The sequence below is a fragment of the Malaclemys terrapin genome, chromosome 6, assembly GCF_027887155.1.
Source record: "Malaclemys terrapin pileata isolate rMalTer1 chromosome 6, rMalTer1.hap1, whole genome shotgun sequence".
NCBI classification, from domain to species: Eukaryota; Metazoa; Chordata; order Testudines; family Emydidae; genus Malaclemys; species Malaclemys terrapin.
Window position 1 is genome coordinate 118,908,444 of NC_071510.1, and position 24,005 is coordinate 118,932,448.

Below are 24,005 nucleotides of genomic sequence, written 5' to 3' on the forward strand. Positions count from 1 at the left end.
CGTAATTTCAGAGGAACAAGTATCTTGTGTATTTCAAGCACTGGGATTGGAGCATAATATGTAAAGTTGTGCCATTACAGAAGAACAGAAATTTTCCATTTGCTTTACTTTTGTGAGTGGGTCTAAACGTTGCAACAAACATATGTTTATGTAACTTTGGATTAATCTCTGTCCTTTCCACTCTGCGGTCCTAGGCACTGCTATCCCATTTCTTTCTGTGGGTGGGCATGACAGACAATAAAAATGCTGGGCAAATACTCCTTTGCTAGGTTTATAGTCTGTGACTCAAAATTCCTTGGAGCATAAATAACATTTAAGAGAACAATTGATGTGCTAGCGATTTTGTTTTCCTTAACCCGTAGTAGCAGTGGCTCTCATGCCATGCTACTGGCTGCTTATTTTGCAAATTAAACATTTATTTTTCAACTAAGATGCTTTTTAAGGCCTATTATAAGCCATCTGATAAAGCTTTTTAGCTAATCTAAATTTATTTTAAAATCAGTGCATTATTTCTAGAATACTTGAAACTCTGACCAGGCCAGAATAAAAAATGATCTAAAATTCCACTGCTTTCAAATTGTATGATGAGATTGCCTTTCTAACCCTCTTCCCTCCCGGTGGGGGATGAAAACTTCAAGAAGTTATACTTTCAGAAGTATAGTTTTCCAGGAAACTTTCCAAAGATTTTTTCCCTGGAAATTTCTTTCCTGGCAGGGGAAGGAGGAGTTTGCAGACATTTTGAAGCCAACTCCTCTTCTGATCTAGCGATCCATTGAGAGAGACTCTCTTACGTCCAGAGGAAAGAAGTCATCCTTTTGGCTGCTGCTGTGTTGGCCCCTCAGCCCCTTGACAGCGTGGCTTCAGCAGGAGCTGCTGTTGACTGGATCCCCCTGAGCCTGCACGTAGGGACCCAGAGGGACATAATACAGTTCCCTGCTGGATTGCCTTCATGCCTAGAAATCTGGGGACAAAGTTGTGAAGAGTAACTGGACTTACTGCTGTTGCTCCTGAAAGTCACTGAACGTCTTCCACCTCGAGTGTCATCTGAGTAATATTTGTGCACGTAAAGGGATAAGATTGGGGATAAATTTCCATGCAGAAAGAGTGAGATTTAAAGAGGTCTCAATCCATTTGAGACTGCCCTATAGTACGTAGCAGTGGGTCCCCAAACTTTACATCGCACCACACCCTTCCCCTGTCCAGCTGGGCCAGGAGTGGGTCCACAGCTGTGGGAATGGGGGACACGGACAGGGATAAGGGGGATGAGGCTGAGGCTGGGAGCGGAACCTCAGCCAGGGGTTGAGCCAGCAGCCGGTGCCCCGAGCATAGGTGCCGGGGACTGAGGCTGGGGCCCCAACCACGCTCTCCTGAACATTCCTCCATGCCCACCTAGGGGTGCCCCACAGATTGGGGACTTCTGGGGTGTAGAGATTAAAAAAGATAATAGGCTAGCTAGTCAATTTCCTGAAGAGAATGGCACTTAATGGTAACTGTGATGCTTTTAATAATAGTACTAAACTCTATGTAGCAAGAAGGCTGCGTCTTCTTGAAAAGAAACGTTTATGTTTAAATAAATTTTCCTTGCTATTGAATGTCCACATTTTAGTCACTTGAGACTTGCCTTTGCCTCATATGGGCTACAGGAACCTTTCCATTCACTGTTGCACATACCTAGTCATGACTGTTGCTGAACATTAATAAGTAAAACATTATTGACTCTTGTTTACTTTTCTGTTTCCCTTCTAGCCATCTTTTTATTTGGCAGGCCCACAATGCATTGTTCATTATTTGCTGTTTGTTAAAAGTGTTCATATGTCAGATGTCAGAAGAGGAACTGCAACTTCATTTTACTTACGAGGAGAGAATGCCAGGCTCATATGGTAGGTATTGAATATTGTCGTGGAAACAAGCAATGCCCTATAGATGTGAATTTGTTGAAAAACGTTTTTTATTTTTACTATAGCACCCAGTTCAGCTTCAAGTCCAAACGTCACTTCAAAATTTGAAATAGTAAAGTAATTATGCTATATACTGAGGTGTTCATCAGCCATGGAAAAACCAGTTGGAGAAACTTTGAACCTGAGGAGAGCCTGAAAGTGTGTCTAGTGGGATTTTCAAAAGCACTCAGCATGGGCCTACCTCTGCTCCCATTGGAGATGAAAGCCATCTGATCAGAAGACAGCATCATCCATATTTGTGCTCCAAGAGCCCAGCCCCAAAGTATAAGACCTGCCTCATCAGAGGACGAGGTTCCAAGCCTAGTAAAGGGGGAGAGGAGGGATGGGTGGAAAATAGGGGAATCCGGGAGAAATATCATCTGCCTTGTTGAGTACAGGGAGATGGTGAGAAACAAAAAGTCATTTGCAAATATGCCTAGAATAAGCTCTGTATATTGTGCTTCCATGGTAGGAAAAAATGATTTTATAGTTGCTCAGGAAATTGCATGTTCAATAATTTGGAAGAATTTGAAAGCATTTGGTTTTCTTAAACCGGCCACTCATTGAGTTCACTAACATCTAGAGATCTTTTTCCTTAAATATTTGTGAGAATTGTGTATTTGATCCTCTTTGATATTACTAAGATGAAGCAAAAATGTTGTCCTGTAAGGGATCTATCCTGAATGTTCAGATCCATTATTTCTAATTTCTAGTGTCCTGCAGGATGCCTGCTGGCTTAGTAGCAATGCTTTGGACTTTTATATAAGACACCTGGGTTTGATTCCCACTGTTGATGATTGTGCTCCCTAGTGTTTTAAAGAATGCACCAACAAAACCTTAGTCCCCCTCTGCCCATGCTGATGTGCTATGATCTCTGTCAAGATTACAAGCTAAATAGAAATAATTCTTGTCAGAACTTGGAAGGAAGCCTCTAGGGATAGATACTCTGATGTGTCCTTCAGATCACAGCTGCTGGAATCTCTTCCTGCAGTTGTATCTGAAATTCTTCCTCACTGCCTGTGTATTGTATTTTTCATCTTTTTTTATTTTTTTAAAGGAATGTACAATTTTATATGTAAAAGACAAAATTTCATGAACTACAGCCAAAGCAAATAAAGGGCTTTTACTAATATATCAAGTGGAAAGAGCAGCACTATGGATACAGTAGAACCATTAATAAATGATGCAGGTAAAATTCACTCGTGGATAATAGTTGTACTCTGTTTAAAAAAAAAAAAAGTCTGACTCAACAAGAAAAATACAGAAAAGTGAATTTAAGCTGAAAATTAGGAACAGCTTCCTCACAGTGAAACCGAAGAAGTGGGCTGTAGCCCAGGAAAGCTTATGCTCTAATAAATTTGTTAGTCTCTAAGGTGCCACAAGTACTCCTGTTCTTTTTGTGGATACAGACTAACACGGCTGCTACTCTGAAACCTGTCATTGTGCAAGGCAGTTAGAGTATGTTGCTCAAATGCGGCCACCAGAGGCTTTTTTTGCGGCCACAGCCTCCTGGGCAGTGATGGGGGAGAGGGGGAAAACAGTGACTCCTCCCTTAGCGCTGCCCGCAGGGATTTGGGCCCTGCCCTCCTCTGCAGCCACAAATGCCAGAGGAGCAGGCAGCTGGTATGAATTTCCCAGGGGTGGTGGGGCTCGGGCTTCTGGCTTCAGCCCTGGGGTGGCAGGTGCCAGACTGCAGCCGCAGGGCTTCAGGCTCCATCCCGCAGTGGCTTCGAGCTCCAGCCCTGGGCTCACCACTACCCCCATTGCCTCCCTACCCACCTCTCCATCCACGGCTTAATTTGTCCCCTGGCTTTCCGGGGCTGTGTATGTCTGCTGTGAAAAATGATATTTGTATGTTTAATATCACTTTTCACTGCCTCCCAGCTAGCTAATAAGTCTGCTGTGAAAAGTGATACATACAAATATACATATATAATTTTTCATAGCAGCAGCCTTACTAGCTAGCAAGTCTTAAGAAAAAAGCAGTCTAAAATAAAATAAATAAAATAAATAGACAAAAATGTGCAAAGCACCTTATTTTGTTTCTATTCTGTTTAGGTCCAGTAAAGAATAGAGACAACTGTACATTATTTTTATTATTGAGTTTGCAAAAACCCCTACATAAATAAATTACAATGATTTGGATATGTGCATATTTAGTTGTTTTTCCTAAAGTAAATTAAGTATTTTAGGAAAAATTGTCAGAGCGGCCACCAAAAATTTTCCCCTAGAGAACCTCTAGAGACTGTGGAATAGTCTTCCAGGTAAAGTGATGGAAGCCCATTGCAAGGAGTGTTTAAATTTAAGATGGGCAAAAGACTGCACTGATAGGAAGATGGACTGCATGATCTCTTATACACAATTTCTAACAATTTTTCAGTGGTTCTGTTGCAAAAGTAATAATAGAGTCATACATGCATTTCATAATGCAACAATTGGTTAGTGTAAATGTTGAGGCATTATTATTTATACAGCAGGCACAGTGCATAAGTTGTGTTGACAAATATCAGTTACCTGCCCCAGACAGCTTAAAATGGAAATAATTTTCATTGCAGAAGTAAGGAAATGAAGAGCTGAGCTTACTTTAGCAACCTGAATGGTTACTTTCTCCTTATTACTTGCTGATGTATATTACAAAGTCTTTTGAAAACATGAACACTGTGTATCCATTCCATTTACAATTATAAAAACATTCATTATAATGCTTCATTTGCTGAAGACTGTTTTGAATAGTGTTGTCATCATGAAATGAGACATTACTGTAGAGTGCACACACAAGGAGGCAGAGTGAAGGTTAGTGTGCAAACCTTGCCTCTCAATTTCCTGACTTTACAATAAAGTTTTGGTTAAGGTTCTAATCATATGTGGCTTATTGAATAAAACCAATTACTTTGCTTTCTTCAGCATGGATGGCTGGTGTCAGAATTCTAATACAATGTGTGTGGGTTGTGGAAAAAAGAACCCACAGGCATCTGAATATGGGCTTCCTTCAAACAGTCAACCCAGGCAAGGGCATGTGTCTTGAGTGCATAATAATTGTTTGTGCATAGACTAGTGAAAACCATTAATTAAAATCTATTTAACTCCTTGGCGCCTGCTGTTGCTCTGGGGAAACCAGACTTCTGGTGCCAAAAGATTAACAGCTACATGTTGAAATGGTTTAATGTCTTTAAGCTGTGATGAGTAATCTCTAAGAATGAGGTCAGCCAACTGATACATTAAACAAGCAGTGCCTGCTTACAATAAACTATCACTGCAGAGTGAATGTGGGTTTTCACCTGGTAAAGAAATATTGCTTAGTTGTCTAATACAGCATAGTAACAACAGACAGGGAAATGCCACATGAGAAAAGTGACATTTAAGTGCTTTATTTTACCGTCTGAACCACAATAATCTTTTTATTCTTAACAGTGAGGGAATTCCATATTCGATAGTATTCAGAGTGACTAATATCACTGAGCTACATGTTTGTACAGTAGATGTCTAGATATCTGTACAGTACTTACACAATATTTAGCACCATTTGACTGTACTTCATAAAGATATATATGAAGCTTAAGTATAAGTTTGTCTATACTGCTCCATATGCACAAAGTTACTTAGCAATCATTTTAGATGAGAAGATTGTTAGTTGAATGCTATAAATTAAGAGGGTAGCTGTGTGTGGTCTGTTGGTTAGAGCAGGGGACCGCATTTCAGAAAATCTGGGTTCCTTTTCAACTGTGTAACTGCTTTGCTGTGGACTTGGGCCAGTTACTTCTGTGCCTCAGTTGCCCCTCTATAAAATGGGGTTATTTCTTACAAACCTCACTGGTTTATTTGAGGATCCTAAACAGTTTTACACAGTATTACAATTACACATCTAATACTGTAGTAGGCTGATGGATTTTTACAGTCTGTAAATTTAGGATATTGGAAAAATAAATGACTGAAGTGTCACCAAAAGAATATAATAATAATAATTAATAAAAGCTGTTGTATTTTGACCTAGTAAAGAAAGAGGAAAAAATTAAATGAATTTAAGGTCCCTTGTATAACTATATCAACGGTATCAAGTATCAGGGGGTAGCCGTGTTAGTCTGTATCTACAAAAACAACAAGGAGTCTGGTGGCACCTTAAAGACTAACAGATTTATTTGGGCATAAGCTTTCGTGAGTAAAAACCTCACTTCTTCGGATCCGAAGAAGTGAGGTTTTTACTCACGAAAGCTTATGCCCAAATAAATCTGTTAGTCTTTAAGGTGCCACCAGACTCCTTGTTTTTATATCAACGGTAGCTTCCCAAAGTAATTTTTTTCATTCCTGGTACCTTAGAGTTCCCCCTAGTGTCACAAAGTATATGCTGATTTATTATTGCATTTTGTATTTGCTTATTTACTTAGCACTACATACGATGAACTGTTTTCTTGTTAAAAAGAAACAGTTTTGAACAGTTCTTACTGGCTTTTCAGCTGCTGCGCTAGGTTATTGGTATTTCTCCCTCTTTCAGATGGCAGTGCATTTGGGCAAATCTTATGAAATATGTTATTAAATAAAAGTACAAATAATATGTACATAAATGAAGACATTAGTTCCATATCTGGGTTATGAGGATGTTATCAGCTTTAGCTTTGTTATGGCTTATGAAGGACCTTTAGCATTACAGCCTGATGTACAGCTGGGCTTACTGGTATTCCGTATTGATTGTGCACAACACTAGATGGCCCACATGGACTCCTTCTGTCCACAAAAATAACTTGATTTAATTAATCGAAATTATTGTTGAAAACTTAATTGTAATCCACTTGCAAAGAATCACCTTCCGTGGTCATTCAAAATCCATGCTTCCTGTGATTCCAGCCCTTCTCCTTATGTGTCATTCACCTTGAGGTTGAGAGAGCAGCTACCTCTTTTCAAGGTCACCTTGGCAGAATTCTTCCAAGGTCCCCTTAAAGCCACGCTGTAAGTCAATATTGTGTACAGTCTGCTTTCCTACTCTCTTTTTTTTAGCATTTGTTCTCTAGTGTTTCTAGCCAGAGGCCCATATTTGAGTAAAGCACTCTTTGATTTTAATGTGGCTAACTTAGATACCTGGGATCTTGGCATAAACTGAGAACATACCATTGCAGTGCACCACAGTCTTGCTAAAATGAACTAAAACATTAACACCTTCTGCAAGATTTCTGCTATTTCTAAAGGGAAAGGATTGTACAATGTATTAGTGATGATGTGTGGGAAAATATTGTTGCCATTGGGCACTCAGTATCTTTTGTAAATATGTAAGCATTTTGTGTTTGGCAGTTCATCAAAGGCACAGTTTTTGACGGCAAACTATTAGTTAGAGGATAGTCATGTCTCATCTGAAAGATGGTACCTACTCATTTTATGTATAGTGTGTGATCTATGCAGTGAGTCCAGCTTGTGATTTCTTAGCAGACTATATGTTAGGTTTAAAGAGCTTCATATTGTTGCATTCAGCATCAATTAAAGTGCCAGTGGCAACTTTTGTGGTCCAAAAAGTGTATGAGAAGAAAGGCTGCTAGCGCATACTGTTGCGATTACAATGGTAGGCTTATAATGAGCAAAGTTCTAGAACCAAACATCAGAGGGAAATCGAAACATAACAGTGGCATTTGTCCCTCTTCTATGGCTAGACCACATAGGGTCTGCTACCTGATTCAGAAATTTCTATCTAATGCACTTGGTTATTTAGTACAAACAGAAGAGGCTCATGTTTCTAAACCCAGAGGTCCTGGGTTCAATCTCGGCAGATGACCTAGTCACTGGTGTTATTACTTAATGTTTTGGTGACCATAAAATTCAATCCTATATTATATTTTAAGAGTAAAATGAAATAAATATTATCCATTAGTTTAACGCGATTCTAAACTCTATTGCTAATAATAATTTATTTTTCCTTTTGTTATCTGTGCCATGGTGTACTAGCCACTAAACATTCTACTTGGAATTAAATTCTAACGTTGTATAGGGGATTGGATGACTTGTGAACTAACAATGGGATAGTGAGTTTTTCATCTGTAGGGGTGAAATCTTGGCACCATTGGAAGTGAGTTACAAAACTCCAGTTGACTTTAGTGGGGACAGGGTATTCACCCTAGGTTGCTGTTTTCTGTCTGGCCTGGAATTTTGAGTGAAAGTAGTTATCTGGTGGCTGTCCAGCATCCTGTGGAAATGAGTTGACTTCATTTGTTCTTTGTTGACAGCAGGTAACCATATCTCAAAATCTTCTATCACATTTGTAGCTCCTTATTGTCAGTCTTAGCAGAGAAGCAGAGGACTGAACAGACACATCTGAACCTAGAGAGTTAATCTTTTGTCAATCAGACGCATTAGTGAAGTTTTTGCTGCCTGTACCATGCTATTTCTATGGGTAGAAAGTTTATCTTCATGGCCTTCAATCCAGTGCCAGTCATACACACAAAATTCACTGGAAATAGATGTGTGATGGTTTGTCCCCCCTTAGGATGCCACCCGATGTGCTGAGATACCACTGAGCCTATCTGTTATGCCAGTCTGGGTACCCTTTTTACCTGTCTTGCTGAGCCAAGCAATTCTATTAAGCCTCTGCCAGCATGCACACAGGGAGGGCCACACCAAACTGCAGAACAAAACAGACACTGAGAGCAGTTGTGTGAAGGCTCAGCTTAAGGGACTTGCCCCCAGCACTGAGGTGTCCACTTCTCTTGGGGTGCAGACCCAACTATATTATGAAATCCGCCTCCTCCCTCAATGTGGAGGAAGGTATGCACAACCTCTTAACCCCCCGCTCCCCCCCCCGAATTGTGAATTGCACAATTTGTATAACAATTGTTACATTATAAACAAGAAATTTTTTGTTTATAAACATTTATTAACCACAAAAGGTGAATTTTAAGTGACTGTAAGAGATAACAGACAGAACAAAGCAGATTACTCAGCAAATAAAATGAAATACGCAAGCTAAGCTCAATATATTTAAGAAACAGGTTACAAAATGTAATTTCTCAACCTAGATATTGTCACAGGTAGATAACAGAAAGGCAGCTGCTCTGGCCTGCATCTGGAGATTTCAGGTATTTCCACTCACAGACTGGACACCCTCCCAGCCTGGGTTCAATCTATCTCCCCTCAGTTCAGTTCTTGCTTCCAGGTGTTTTTTCAGTATCTCTTTGGGTGGGGAGGCAGAGGAGAACCATGATGATGTCACTCCCCTGCCTTATATAGCTCTTGTGTATGGCAGGAACCCTTTGTCTTCCAGTGGAAGAATACTGGCATTCCAAGGGGTGGGTCCAGTACCAGGTGAGTCAGACCCATGTCTCTGCAGGGGTGTGGCAGCCATTACTTTTCAGCTGTCTGGAGCGTCCATAGGAAGATTAAGCTCTTTCACAGTCCATTGTCTCTGCTAATGGCCCATTAGCCCTGTCTGGTTTTTCCATTGTTGAACCTGAAGGGCTGGTTGGGGGAGACACCCAAAGTAACAAATTTGTAATACAGATACATAGTTAATATTCCTAATTTCAGATGCAGAAATGATACAGGCATACACATTGGATAATCACATTCAGTAAATCATAACCTTTCCAACGATACCTTACAAGAGCCATCTTACCTAAAGTATATCTCAGTTATGTCAGATCCGTATTATAAGCATATTTTCATAACGAATATGGAAGGAAACATCACAATATGTACCAACATAACCGTAAATCCATGTAACCCATTCCCTGACCTGCAGCAGAAACTCTTATTCTTTCTGTATTAGCCAGTTACAGTTCATTGAGCTGCTAATCATAACTAAAATATTACAGTAAATGCAGAACCACCCTCCACCCCAAAACTGCTAATGGAATGTGGCTGAGAATTTCAAGTGAAAAGGCAGGAAATTAAAAGCTACAGTTTCTCTGAAAACGCACTTGCATCTTTTGCATTTGTAATGCTTTCTGTTACTGCATATTTTCATGCAAACAATTGTTTAATGAAAAAAAAACATATTTTTTTCAGCCATTAGATGAGTACTGAAACTTTCATTAATCACATAGTGGAACTTAAGCATTGGAATTGCCAGTGTGGAATCATGAATCAAGAAAATGCAGACTGATGATGCTGTGACCCAGAGAACAGCAGATTTCACAGCTTTTCTGGGGGTCTTTTTTATAGTAAACCAAATGGAAACACCTTCACCTTCTCCTTCTCCATCCCCCCCGGGCATCAACAAAACACAGACTACTTTAAAAAAGAGCCATGGAAAACTGTCTCTCTGGTTGCAGACCTTACCCATCAGGTTGACAACATGGCTGCTTTTTGCTTCATTTTATATTTACATTTTTGCATATAGGGGATTTTAAAGAAGTAATGTAATGATTTAGTCCTATTTCACAAGTGATTTGGAAATACTTATTTTATTACTTGTTTTTAGACTTTTGTCTGGGACTGCTGGAGGGGGAAACCTATGGGGTCTGGGGAGAAGCAGGCAGCAGCAGGGATTGAGGCTGCCTCCTGATTAGCTCCCTCACCAGTGACCTTCAGGCTGCAGCTAGCAGAGGCTGTGGTTTCTCCTGTATGAGCTACCTCAGACTTCACATGCTGCTGCCAGTGTAGGGGCAAGAAAGTTGCTCTGCAAGGCGGCAGACACTCAGTGTGCATGCATACAGCTGGGAACAGACAGGGCAGATAGCCCAAGGAAACGACTAACAGTCAGACACATGCCCAGTTGCCCAGCAGCTCAGGTTGAGCATGAATTCTACTATAACATGCCCACTCCCTGTTGATGCATGCAGGTGTGATCTGTAGCAAAGAAACTTCTTGGATTGGTTGATTGAGTCACACCACATATTTTCAAAATTGCAGCCATCATTTAGTGGAGCTGATAGGTTATCCAGGGCCAGGAGGGCAGTGCTAAATATTAATAAATAAAAGTGATTTGAGCCATGTCTTTGTATGTAGTATAACAAGTGTAGGCTAATGCTTTCCTTGACTTGTCCACTGTTAATTGCAACCTTGCAGGTACTGTAGAGATGGGCTGTAGTCCACGAAAGCTTATGCTCTAATAAATTTGTTAGTCTCTAAGGTGCCACAAGTACTCCTGTTCTTCTTTTTGTAGAGATGAGAGTTAGTGACTATGTAGGGACCAGGCACAATTGAGTTGTAATCTGGGCTCTGTCATTGCCTGGGTCTGCAATAGATTTGTCTTCCCAAAATTTTCCACCATTGCTACCACTCATGGTAACAACAGTAGAAGCACTAATGCACACCATCAACCAGCTGCTGCAGCAGCCCCGAGCAAGTGTAGAAAACACAGTGGTTAAAATCCTGATGGCTGTCAGTGCTTTGTCTACGTAGGCTCTCAACCTTTCCAGACTACTGTATCCCTTGCAGGAGTCTGATTTGTCTAGCATACTCCAAATTTCACCTCACTTAAAAAGTACTTGCTTGCAAAATCAGACCTAAAAATACAAAAGTGTCACAGCACAGAATTACTGAAAAATTGCGTCCTTTCTCATTTTTACCATATAATTATAAAATAAATCAATTGGAATATAAATATTCTACTTACATTTTGGTGTATGGTGTATATAGAGCAATATAAACAAGCCATTGAATGAAATTTGTTTGTACTGACTTTGCTAGTGCTTTTTATGTAGCCTATTGTAAAACTAGGCAAATATCTAGATGAGTTGATGTATCCTCTGGAAGACCTCTGCATACCCCCCCAAGGATACACATACCCCTGGTTGAGAATCACTGAGCTAGTGCTCTTTCTATGGCTGCAACTGGTGGAACTGCACCAGTATTAGCAACAATACGGCACACTAAGAAAAATGCCTAGTTGACTTTGGGCAAGTCAGTCAGTCTCTCCAGTGTCTGCTTTTGCCATCTGCATCATGGGTGGCTTTGAAAATATTAAGTGCTAAGTATTATTCCTGTCACAAAATCCTATAAATAAAATAACCCATATTTTGAAGAATTTACATAGCTGGTTGGTTAATGTTGTTTCAGCCTTATCTCTGAATTTTCTGTCTTTGTGTTATTGTTTATTACTTTAGCACTGTTACTTAGACTAGAAGATGTACCTCTGATTTCCATCCATGCAAATTGGTTCTAATCTTATCTGGATTCACCCATCCCTTGTTTGAGTCAAAAGGGTATATCTCTCCTTTAATCAAGCATCTAATCTGTTAATATGAATGAGTAGGGTGTGTATTGTGTCTATCCTGCTATTGAAAAAACATTGTTTATGAAAATACATAGTGTTCCATTTTTATAGCTCTCTCTCACGTTATAGATTTGGCATGCATCCGTTTCATTGTCTTGGCAAGACAAGAATGCATATGTCCCAGTCTGGAAAAGGATAAATAAATTGTTTTAGCTGAGTGCCATTGGTTACCGTTATTAACTAAAAAGGGTAATGTCTTGCATAATTCATGAACGTGCTAGGGGCAGATGTGTATCCTTTAAGTTCAGTGGAGTAGAAAAAATGAAATCTTCATGTTCTCTAGATTTATAATAGTTCAAATCACATTGAATTCTACCCTAACAAAATGTGTTTACTACATGATGGAAAGATTCTTCTGACGTGCCCTTGATCTTATTTTTATTTGCCATTGGTAGGAAGAATTTTTAGAATACTTTGTAAGTTTTGGTCAGTTTAGTAATTTTGCAGCGTTAGCATTTCCAAGATTCATAAAGTTAGGTAATTCCAAAGTGAAACTTCTCTTAGATTACATTACCTAGGGTTCATTTTTGGCTGTGGTTTTAAGTCCAAGGTTAAGTATGCTCATTTACTAATTCTGGTTTGTTGCTAACAGGAGCTACATTGTGTTACTCGTGGGGGATTCCATATAAAGGAAACCATGTTTCCGTGGTAAAAAACTGATTTCCTTTAGAATGTGCAGTTCACTAGGTGACAATTTTAATGTGTTTTTAATAAACCAATTGTGGAAAGAAATAATTTTGCTTTATTGTTAGTAGTCCCTATAGTATGCTCCTTAAAAATGAGTCCTGAAATTAGGAGCAAACTCAGGTTAAACAGAATAGCACCACTATAATTTGATTAAGTTGTGCTTATTGTAAGACGTGTTTAATTGAACATATGAAGTACACGAAGGTTTGGGTAATTATTTTAATGCTCTGCTGCCCTTTATCTGATATGCTGAAGGACAAGATTTGCCTGCTGTGAAGCATTAAAAATAGAAAAATGAGAGTAAATTATGTTCCTAAGTAACTTTCTGTAATATGAAATGTTAAATTTAACACAGACGTACCTACTGACTCGGGAATACATCTGAAACTTGCTTAGAGCTGTGACACTTTAATCTCCAATGGTTTGTAACTGAGTTTTGCTCCATAAGATATATATATTTTTTAAATTATGCTGTATGAATGTAAAACATTGGTGCTCTTATTAATTAGAAATACCTGGAATTCTTTTGAGAGAAATTTTTTGAAGCACCAAGTGTGAAGTGGGTATTTTATGTCTTGACCCTGATGCATTTATGAGTTAAACAGTGAAGAACTCTTCTTGTTCTAGCAAATAAAATCCTGTTGTATTTCTTTGGAAGAGGATAATTCTTGATGAGCTCTGGCAGAGGCCTTGTTCTTGAAATGGGCTGAGCTTTGCACTAAATAAATACAGTTTTCCTTAAAAAGTATGAAGTGATGATAAAACTCTAGGTTGAATTGCTTAAGTCTCCTAATGTAAAATGTAGACTGAATTCCTTTTGGAGGGAAGGCCATGATTTGGAATGATGTATAGTATGCATAGAGAAGTGTCCCTTTTGTGCTCCTGTCTAGAATTTATTAAAAAGATGCAAACTAACCTGTTCCTATGGGGATGGTGGGCTTGTTCTGCATCTCTACTGTAAAATCAACTAAACAAGTAAAGTTCTTAAGAAATGTGGTCAGTGATTAAACCAACTACATTGTGTTGGCTCTTCCCCAGCTGTCTCATCCAGCAGGAAACTGTGGATTAAAAGTGCCTCCTTAGACTGGAGATCCTCAGCTAGTATAAATCGTCATAGCTCCATTGTAGTTAATGGGGCTATGACAGTTTACACCAGCTGAGGAGCTGCTTCCCAGTGTCTCTCTCAAATTTAGCGACTTAGGCTTTGTCTACACTGGCAACTGAACGGTTTTGTCGTTCAGAGATGTTAACATCTCTTTCTACCCCCCATCCCCTCCCCCAGGACAAAAGTTTTGTTGACGAAAAGTGCCGGAGTGAATAGTGCTTTGTCGGTAGGAGCGCTCTCCTGCCCACAAAGCTACTGCCACTCGTTGGGGGTGGAAGCTTTTTGTTGGTGGGAGAGCTAAGGATACTTCTTCATGGCTTATTGCATAGTAGGCTTGTGGGACACTGTAACAGGGGCACTCTCTTGCTGCTCTGGTGCCTCCTAGTGGCCCATATGGGGATTAGCTTGCTGCATGGTCCGACTCCCCTTCCTGCAGTTATTCAGCTTGTCGTTCCGCTCACTTGCTCCATGGTGTCTCTCATGCTCCCGAAGGTGCAGCGCTTTCCTCTTTGTGGCTTAGCCTTCTAGCCAAGTCACACTGAAGTTCCTCTCCCTTCCAGGGTATTATCAAAGTCTTCTTCCAAACTGTATGTGGAAGTCCCCAGATAGGCTGCCCCAGCATGCCACTCCCCCAGTAGCTTGTAGAGGAACCCAGGCCCACCCTCTACACCAGTTCCAATACAGGAACTCTCCACCCAGAAACTTGGGTTTCTGTTCTCCCCGCCTTTACTGCTCCTTCCCTGGACTGCTTCCTACACTGCCTATTACAGGCTCCTACTCTCTCCCCTTGTATCAGGGAGTGTGACTGTTTCTGCCCAGGTGAGCTTCATTCCTAATTAAGCCTCATTTGCATCATAGCTCCCCTCCAGATGCAGCCTCTGGCTAATTGGCCTCTCTTGCCTATATTAACCTCTCCAGGGTTAGTGTAGGGTGAACACCCCATCAAAGAGACACAGAATTTGTTGGTTTGCTGCCAAGATCCAAATGTTTGGTTTGTTATGGTAAATGACTGTACAAATTTAGCATGGCAGTACTGGCTTGCCTTATGGGGTTGCTGTGAGGTCAGATTTGCCACTCTTCCCCCAATATTGATAAATTACAAAACTTAAGTCAAAAGGCTTATAAACCAGGATTCCCTGTGTTGTGTGCAGTCCTAACGCTGTATTGTGCTAGTGCATAAAAACATGAAAGCAAAATAGCCTTGATTTATAATTCCCAGAAAACAGATATCCTAAGGCCAATGCGCCTTTACCATAAAATTAAAATAAAGTTGCCTAAAAAGGTTCACTAAGCAGATCCTCCTTACCTTTAAACTAGAAAATATATTATCCAGAGATTAAATCAAACCTGAATTAATATCCACAAACACCAACCTTCATCAGAATCCTCAACACCAAAAGCCCATAGGAGGTGGTGGGTCTTGCAACATTCCCTGAAGGGCCATTGAGATTCAATGGGGAGAAATGACTAGAAATTGAGGGTTCACAAGTAAAGTGAAACTGACCACTCATCTTAATCACCCAAACTGAGTAAAATCGAATAGTTAGTAAGAAGTGGATGTTTAAGCACTCAGGAATCAGGTTTACTGGACATAATTTTTAATTAGCTCAGGCTTTTAGTGTTCTTTGGGTCGGGAACTGTCTTTTAATTCTTTGTTCAGGGCCTAGTATAATGGTGTCCTGGTCCATGAATGAAACTGTAAGAGCTACAATAATACACGTAATAAATAATAACTAGTTGCCACTGTGGCCTTTTTTGTCTACAGTTTTTGTACCATTGATATCACTTAGGGATGTGATCTTTCTACTGAAATACTTGTACTAGTACAACTCCTGGTTTAGATGCAATTGTCAGTATAAATATAAAGGAGCCTTATAACATGATAGCTTATTAACCTTCCCTACAGAAAAAACCATATTGGTATAAGGCACCTTTATTCAAATATAACTGCGACCAGACTTGGGGAGACTGGGAGTTGTACATCTTTGACTACACCAGTATGGTTAGTATGTAGACAAAGCACCAACGTGCTTTGAGCCTAACACTGATATTGGCATTTTATTTGCCTGGTTGCTTCCATGCTAGTAATTTGACACCTAACTTTAAAAAGTTTCAGTCTGAGTTGAATCTGTGGTTTCTTTTCTTACCTTTCCAGAGACAAACAGCGTTTCCTTTTATTCTGTTTCAGGAGTGGAATGTGAAGACCTTATAGAAGAGTTGCTGTGTTGCCTCATTCAGCTCATTGTTGAAATTCCCCTTCTGTAAGTACTTTTTACAGGATTTGTGTTTGAAACTTGTACTCTGTGAAGGGAATGTGTTCCTCATAATTCCCAAACTAACTTTTCAAAAAAGAATTACTTTATTTGAGTATTAGCCAATTGCAAGACCATCACGTCTCATATAAATAGTGATATATTGCCCTATGATCTGAAGTATTTTACTGCCCTAGATAAACTGTAGGCATGCAGCCCTCCTCAGTCCATCTGTTCTGCCCTATTCCATTTTACTTTGTAGTTTCATTTCAGACCCAGCATAGTACTTCTGGGAGTATACAGAAAGCACAGCTACTACACTCTGAAAAGGTGCTATGTACACCTATTTCTGCTGGGAACAGCTGCACTAATTGTTATGGTGGGGACAGGGTTGAGACTCAGGATCATTTCCCTTCAGGTGAAGCCTGCCGTTACTGTAGGTGCTAACCTGAAACTCCTGAGTGACAAAATTGTAATTGTGCCTGTTGGCAGCATAGGGACACAACAAAGTGTGAGAGAACGGCTTCTTGCCTCCTGCACTTATGCAGGATTCTGGGTTTTTAAATTAAAATTATGTTGCTCTTTTTAATCTAAAAGGTAATGGTGATAAGCTCTATTTCCAAACTACAGCTGAGTTGAAGTTTGAATAATAAAGAAAAGAATGTTTCTATAGATCTCCAGAAATCAAACAGATTTGGTACCATGTTTATGTGATGCTGCATTTTCACAGTTTCTACCATGTAAAAAATGTACATTGATTACTTGTTCAGCTGGGAGATGTGCTCTGAAATATCCTTAACTAGGGACAGTCTTTTTGTTCTGTGTTTGTACAGTCCTAGCACAATGGGGTCCTGGCCCAAGACTGGGACTTCTAGGCACTAGGATAATACAAATAATAGGTTCTTTATCTTCTAACCTATTTTTCTGGAATGGTACTTGCTTTCTTTAATTTGAAATAATGTGTTCCCCACACCAGTCTCTTTTAATTTTAAACTTAATTTTTCCAGTATAAATTTTAACAAGGCAGTTTTGGTCAACATTAACTTTTCATGTGTATGATCACTTGGTAGCTTGTGTCTAAAATACGTTTTGCCCAAATTGAAATGTAGTCAATTCTGAAAGAACTTCAGTGGAATCCGTGTTTCTAACTTTTCTCAGATTATCTGTTGCCGTATGCACTTCACTTGGTTGTTGCAGACTCAGGCCTTGTCTTCGCTACTGGGGTAAGTCGACATAAGTTACGCTACTCCATCTATGTTGTCCACGTAGCTGGAGTCGACGTAGCTTAGGTTGACTTATCCCGGTGTCTTCACTGTGCTGAGTTGACGGGAGATGCTCTCTGATCGACTTCCCTTACTCTTCTCTGAGAGCTGGAGTGCTGGGGTTGACCAGAGAGTGCTCTGCCATAGATTTAGCGGGTGTTCACTTGACCCGCTAAATCGGTCCCTACTGCAGCGTCAATCTCCTTGTAGTGGAGATGGGGTGGCTCCAGGTACCAGCGCACCAAGCGCGTGCCTGGGGTGGCAAGCCGCAGGAGGCAACCTGCCGGTTGCTGTGGGAGCGGCAGTCAGGGATCCTTCAGTGATATGCCTGCGGGAGGACCACTGGTCCCGCGGCTTCGGCGGCAATTCAGCGGCGGGTACGCTGAAACCGCGGGACCGGGCAACCTCCCGCAGGCATACCGCCCAATCCGCGTTACTAGCGGACCTCCTACAGGTGGGCTGCCGAAAACCGCCTGACTGCCGTGCTTGGGGCGGCAAAATGCATAGAGCCGCCCCTGAGTGGATGCCAGCCCTTGGTGTTTACTTTGCTAATTGCTCTTCTTGTTGGAAAGCTGACAGATCTGTTGGTTGCCCTGATAAAGATACAACTGTTTCTGAAATATTGTGCTCATTAAATAGAATTCTGCCAGCATTACACTAGTGTTTTGGGCTGTCACTGTTTAATGAATTAATGGTATGATTTAGAGTGTCGGTCTGCAAAGCAAAGAAGCATTGTCAGAGGCTTCCTGAAACTGTTACACTTTTTGTTCGGAACAGATTAGAGGAAATACTAAGAGGTGGAAGGGCTGAGACACATGGAGACATTCATAAATCTTGTATCTTTTTGTTGGAAGGCAGTCCAATGCAATTAAAAGTCTGGTTGGCACGGGACTGGCAGGCTCCCTACCTGGGAAGCAGCCGGCACGTCCCTCCGGCTCCTAGGCATAGGGGTGGCCACGGGGGTTCCACGCTGGCTCCGCAGCTCCCGTTGGCTGGGAACCATGGCCAATGGGAGCTACAGGGGCGGCGCCTGTGGGCCGGGATAGTGCACAGAGACACCTGGCCACGCCTCTGCTTAGGATCCAGAGAGACATGTCGGCCGCTTCCTGGGAGCTGCCTGAGGTAAGCGTTGCCCGGAGTCTGCACTCCTAACCCCCTCCCACACCCTAGCCCTAAGCCCTCTCCCACGCCCAAACTCCCTTCTGGCACCCGCACCCCGTCCTGCACCACAACTCCTTGCCCTAGCCCTGAGCCCCCTCCTGCACCCAAACTCCCTCCTGGAGCCAGCATCCCCTCTTGCGCCCTGGCTCTGAGCCCCCTCCCGCACTCTGAACCCCTTGGCCCCAGCCCAGAGCCCCCTCCTGCACCGTGAACCCCTCATTTCTGGCCCCACCCTGGAGCCCGCACCCCTTCCCACATTTGAACCCCCTGCTCCAGCCTGGTGAAAGAGTGTTTGGTTTTGTGTGATTAGAAAGTTGGCAAGCCTATGTGGGAAACATTATAGTTCATAAGCTTTCGTGGACTACAATGTTGTCAATGTTTGTAATGGCTCAGCCATTGCCAGTCCTTATTCAACCCAGAGTTGATTGTGTCTAGTTTGCATATCAATTCTAGCTCTGCAGTCTCTCTTTGGAGTCTACAAGCTATCAGGAACAGTATCCCTGATAATGTCACAGCTAACCTGGTGGCTGAACTTTGTGATTTTGTCCTCACCCACAACTATTTCACATTTGGGGACAATATATACCTTCAAGTCAGCGGCACTGCTATGGGTACCCGCATGGCCCCACAATATGCCAACATTTTTATGGCTGACTTAGAACAACGCTTCCTTAGCTCTCGTCCCATAACGCCCCTACTCTACTTGCGCTACATTGATGACATCATCATCATCTGGACCCATGGAAAAGAAGCCCTTGAGGAATTTCACCATGATTTCAATAATTTCCATCCCACCATCAACCTCAGCCTAGATCAATCCACACAAGCAGTCCATTTCCTGGACACTACTGTGCTAATAAGCGATGGTCACATCAATACCACCCTATACCGGAAACCTACTGACCGCTACACTTACCTACATGCCTCCAGCTTCCATCCAGGACACACCACACGATCCATTGTCTACAGCCAAGCTCTAAGATATAACCGCATTTGCTCCAATCCCTCGGATAGAGACAAGCACCTACAAGATCTCTATCAAGCATTCTTAAAACTACAATACCCACCTGCTGAAGTGAAAAAACAGATTGACAGAGCCAGACGAGTGCCCAGAAGTCACCTCCTACAAGACAGGCCCAACAAAGAAAATAACAGAACACCACTAGCTGTCACCTTCAGCCCCCAACTAAAACCTCTCCAGCGCATCATCAGAGATCTACAACCTATCCTGAAAGATGATCCTTTACTCTCACAGATCTTGGGAGACAGACCTGTCCTTGCTTACAGACAGCCCCCCAACCTAAAGCAAATACTCACCAGCAACCACACATCACTGAACAAAACCACTAACCCAGGAACCTATCCTTGTAACAAACCCCGATGCCAACTCTGTCCACATATCTATTCAAGTGACATCATCATAGGACCTAATCACATCAGCCATACCATCAGGGGCTCGTTCACCTGCACATCTACCAATGTGATATATGCCATCATGTGCCAGCAATGTCCCTCTGCCATGTACATTGGCCAAACCGGACAGTCTCTACGCAAAAGAATTAATGGACACAAATCTGACATCAGGAATCAAAATACTCAAAAACCAGTGGGAGAACACTTTAACCTGTCTGGTCATTCAGTGACAGACCTGCGGGTGGCTATATTACAACAGAAAAACTTCAAAAACAGACTCCAAAGAGAGACTGCAGAGCTAGAATTGATATGCAAACTAGACACAATCAACTCCGGGTTGAATAAGGACTGGCAATGGCTGAGCCATTACAAACATTGACTCTATCTCCCCTTGTAAGTACTCTCACACTTCTTATCAAACTGTCTGTACTGGGCTATCTTGATTATCACTTCAAAAGTTTTTTTTCTCTTAATTAATTGGCCTCTCAGAGTTGGTAAGACAACTCCCACCTGTTTATGCTCTCTGTATGTGTGTATATATATCTCCTCAATATATGTTCCATTCTATATGCATCCAAAGAAGTGGGCTGTAGTCCACGAAAGCTTATGCTCTAATAAATTTGTTAGTCTCTAAGGTGCCACAAGTACTCCTGTTCTTCTTTTTGCGGATACAGACTAACATGGCTGTTACTCTGAAACCTGTCATTATAGTTCAGTTTCTGTTAGGTATGTCTACACTGCAATTAAAAATCTGTGGCTGGGCCATGTCAGCCTACTTGGGCTCTCAGCGCTGTTTAATAGCGGTGTAGCTGTTTGAGCTCTGGGACCCTCCCACCTCACAGGGTCCTGGAGCCCAGGCTCCAGGCTGAGCTCAGATTTCTACACTGCAGTTAAACAACCCCTTAGCTTAAGCCCCACGAGCTCGAGTCAGCTGGCACGGGCCAGCTGTAAGTGTCTAATTGCTGTGTAAACTTACATTTTTTATGTTCATACTCTTGGCTCTGTGAGTAATACACATGCAAAATATTTTTACATAAAGGTTTTCAAACTTTTTTGCTGATACCCCGCCACCTTGGAAATATTTCAGGTTGTGGCAACCTCCTTCCTCCCCCCCCAAAGTGATGGCCTTCCCCCATACCATGCCACCCTTACTTTTGTGCTGGTGGTGCTGGTTGTGCTGCCTTTATAGCTGGCACCCAGCCAGCAGCTGCTGCTCTCTAGCCACCCAGCTCTGAAGGCAGTGCAGATGTAAGGGTGGCAATACCCCCCTACAATAGCCTTGTGACCCCCTTGTGGGTCGGGACCCCCTATTTGAGAAATGCTGAGCTAGATTTTTTTTTTAAGCCAAAATATTCCTGAGATAGTATGTTAAGATGCCGACGGTTTTGACACATCTTAAGTACAAATATGGATACTTAAGAAAATGTTCATTTTGTTTACCTTTAACCATGTAAAAATGTTCCAGCCAACGAGTTCTTCTGCAAGTCATTTGGTGAAGGGGAATGCATGGAAAACTGCTCCCTCTTGTACACAATAAAAATAAAATAAAAAAAAAAATCCTCATTGAGGATTTGCTCTTAGTTTAGTCTTTTGCAACTGTTGCTGAAGGTTGCCTTTCTAGTAGCTATAACATCATCCAGAAGGGGCCCAGAACTGCAAACTGTGTTGTGCTCTTTTTCAGAAAGACATGATAGCGTTGAAAGATTTTTCTGGATTATGGTAACTTCAGATTTTTATCTAACTAATCGGATTCTTTGCCAGTGAAATTTTTCTCCTCCTGCAAGCCAGATTTACCAAATCAATTTTTTCCCTATTTTGGGCATAAGAGGTCTTTAATTATTGCCTTGACAGAAATAAATCTAGAAAATCCACAAGTTTGTATGTGAATTTTGGGAAGGTCAAGCTGTTTCAGTCCAGAGGTTGTCTAAATGGACTAGGTTACATGTTCAGACTTACTGTGACTTGCCTGGCCTTCCAATAGCAGAGGACTTGGGGCCCATTCCACTACAGGGTGGGCAGTTTCTGCCACTTGTATTATTAATGTCTCTGTAGTTGTGGTCTGTAAACCTGCTTTTGGATTTGAAGTTTCACTTCCATAGACTATCAATGTTCCAATGGGGAGTCCAGATTGGAAGCTCTGCTCAGTAGAGCATTCATTAGTAGTAATCAATATACCTCCAGAGGACTGTCACTGCTAGCTAGTGGCCTACTCTGGGGTTCTGAAGAGGCAATTTCATGAAGAAAAGGTTACTTACCAGTAACTGCTCTCTGAATATATCCCTTCTTTAGATTCTTACTTATACTGCATTCCTCTCCTTAGTAAAAGATTTTAATGAACTGTCTTGGAGAAGCTGACGGATAGTTATATAGTAGCCTCCTTGTGTCCAGAATCCAGGACTGGAGTAACATTTTCATGTCCCCCAGCTCCTTTACTACTTAAATGGTTCTATGCCTCTCCTGGCAGGACATTTGACTCCTACAGAGGCAGTACTTCCACGCAGTTACTGGAAAGTAACTTTGTTTTTTCTGTGACTGCATCATTTCAGTGTGTGTCATCGCAAATTATCTCTTGGAAAACACACTAATAGAGAACCAGCCTGATGTGAAGGGAGCTATTCAAACTCCATTATAGAGCAGAGAGAACACTTGAATTACAGACCGTGGTGAAATTATGATTGTAAAACAAACTCGGGAAGACTTCTTCATGGAGGTTCAGTCTCAGGTATCCCAGAGAGCTTCAGTTTGAATCAGATGTAGATGACATCTGGGGACATGTAGGAGAGGAGTCTGAAAATTGCAAATTGCCAACGTAGCCCCCCAATTTTTTTGATATATTTATTTATTTAGAAAGTTTTTACAGGTTTACAAATCATTGCCATGTGTCTATCAGAGACAAAAAGATAATCAGATAATCATTAGAACCATGAGCTTTTGTTTAGAGAAATGTTTTACAATAATATATAATCATCAGATCTTTCTACTTAAGGTGTTATCTACTTATAGAGTGAACCTCTTTAAGCTACAAGAATGTGATGTTTCCGGTGATTTTACTAAACTGAGTGAAACTTCTGATTACACATTTATCAAACCAACCATATCTATCAAATGTTAATATTCAAAAACAATTGGAGAGATGAGCTAGGTTTTGGTGCAAGCAAATGTACTTTGTTTGAGCATTGAGTAAATGGTAACAAATATCTATTTGTCCTCTACTTTGGTGGATACATAATTGATATTTTAATTTTTCCATAACAACTTACCAGAGTTTTATTAACCATTCCTCTATGACTGGACTTTTTCTTTTTCCAGTAGTCTAGCAGCTACTAGCAGATAAGAGATTAATTCTCTGTCTTTTTGTGTGACCATTTCTACCAGGAAGCCCCAAGAGGATTAGGAAAAGATCATTTGGAATAGATGGCCAACAGTTTGTAATATTTGGTTATGAATTGCATCCCAAGACACTCTCTAATAACTGGACATGTCCACCATATGTGCATGAAATCTCCTCCTTCGCAACAGTTTCTCCAACGTTTATCCCCATTAAATCTATCTATCTATCTATCTATACATTTTAACCTGACTCGTGTGAAGTACCATTGAAACAGTATCTTAAGGAAATTTTGCTACAGATTGAGGTTGCGAGGTTGCTGGTCGTCTTTGCCACATAAAATTCCATTCCTCTGGGGTAATTTGACTATCCAGATCCTTTTTCTAGGGTGTCATATATGGCCATTTTTTTGTTAGGAAATTTGTATGCAGAGATTGATATAAATTAGTTATTTTTTTGTTTCCTAATTGACCAGAAACCAACACTTCTATTTAAGTTAGCTTTCTGTAGAAAACAACTTTCTCGAAAGTTGAGAGCCATAATTCCTAACTTAAAGGTACTGATACCATGGTAAGAGTGAGCCAGTTAAAGTTAATTTTGATTTCTAAATAATGTAGAAAAGCTTTTTTTCAGCCTAGCCTAGTGTTAATAACATGTGTGCTCCAGCA

At 41.1% G+C, this 24,005-nt stretch overlaps 1 protein-coding gene across 2 annotated transcripts in view; it reads left to right on the forward strand.

Moving 5' to 3' along the window:
- DYM (dymeclin) overlaps positions 1 to 24,005 on the forward strand; it is a 332,893-nt gene that overhangs the window by 45,909 nt on the left and 262,979 nt on the right. For both annotated transcript variants that reach the window (XM_054032077.1, XM_054032078.1), the window contains exons 6-7: positions 1,747 to 1,880; positions 16,110 to 16,182. In XM_054032077.1, the coding sequence (XP_053888052.1) occupies positions 1,747 to 1,880; positions 16,110 to 16,182 (207 nt within the window). The remainder of the gene's footprint in view (positions 1 to 1,746; positions 1,881 to 16,109; positions 16,183 to 24,005) is intronic.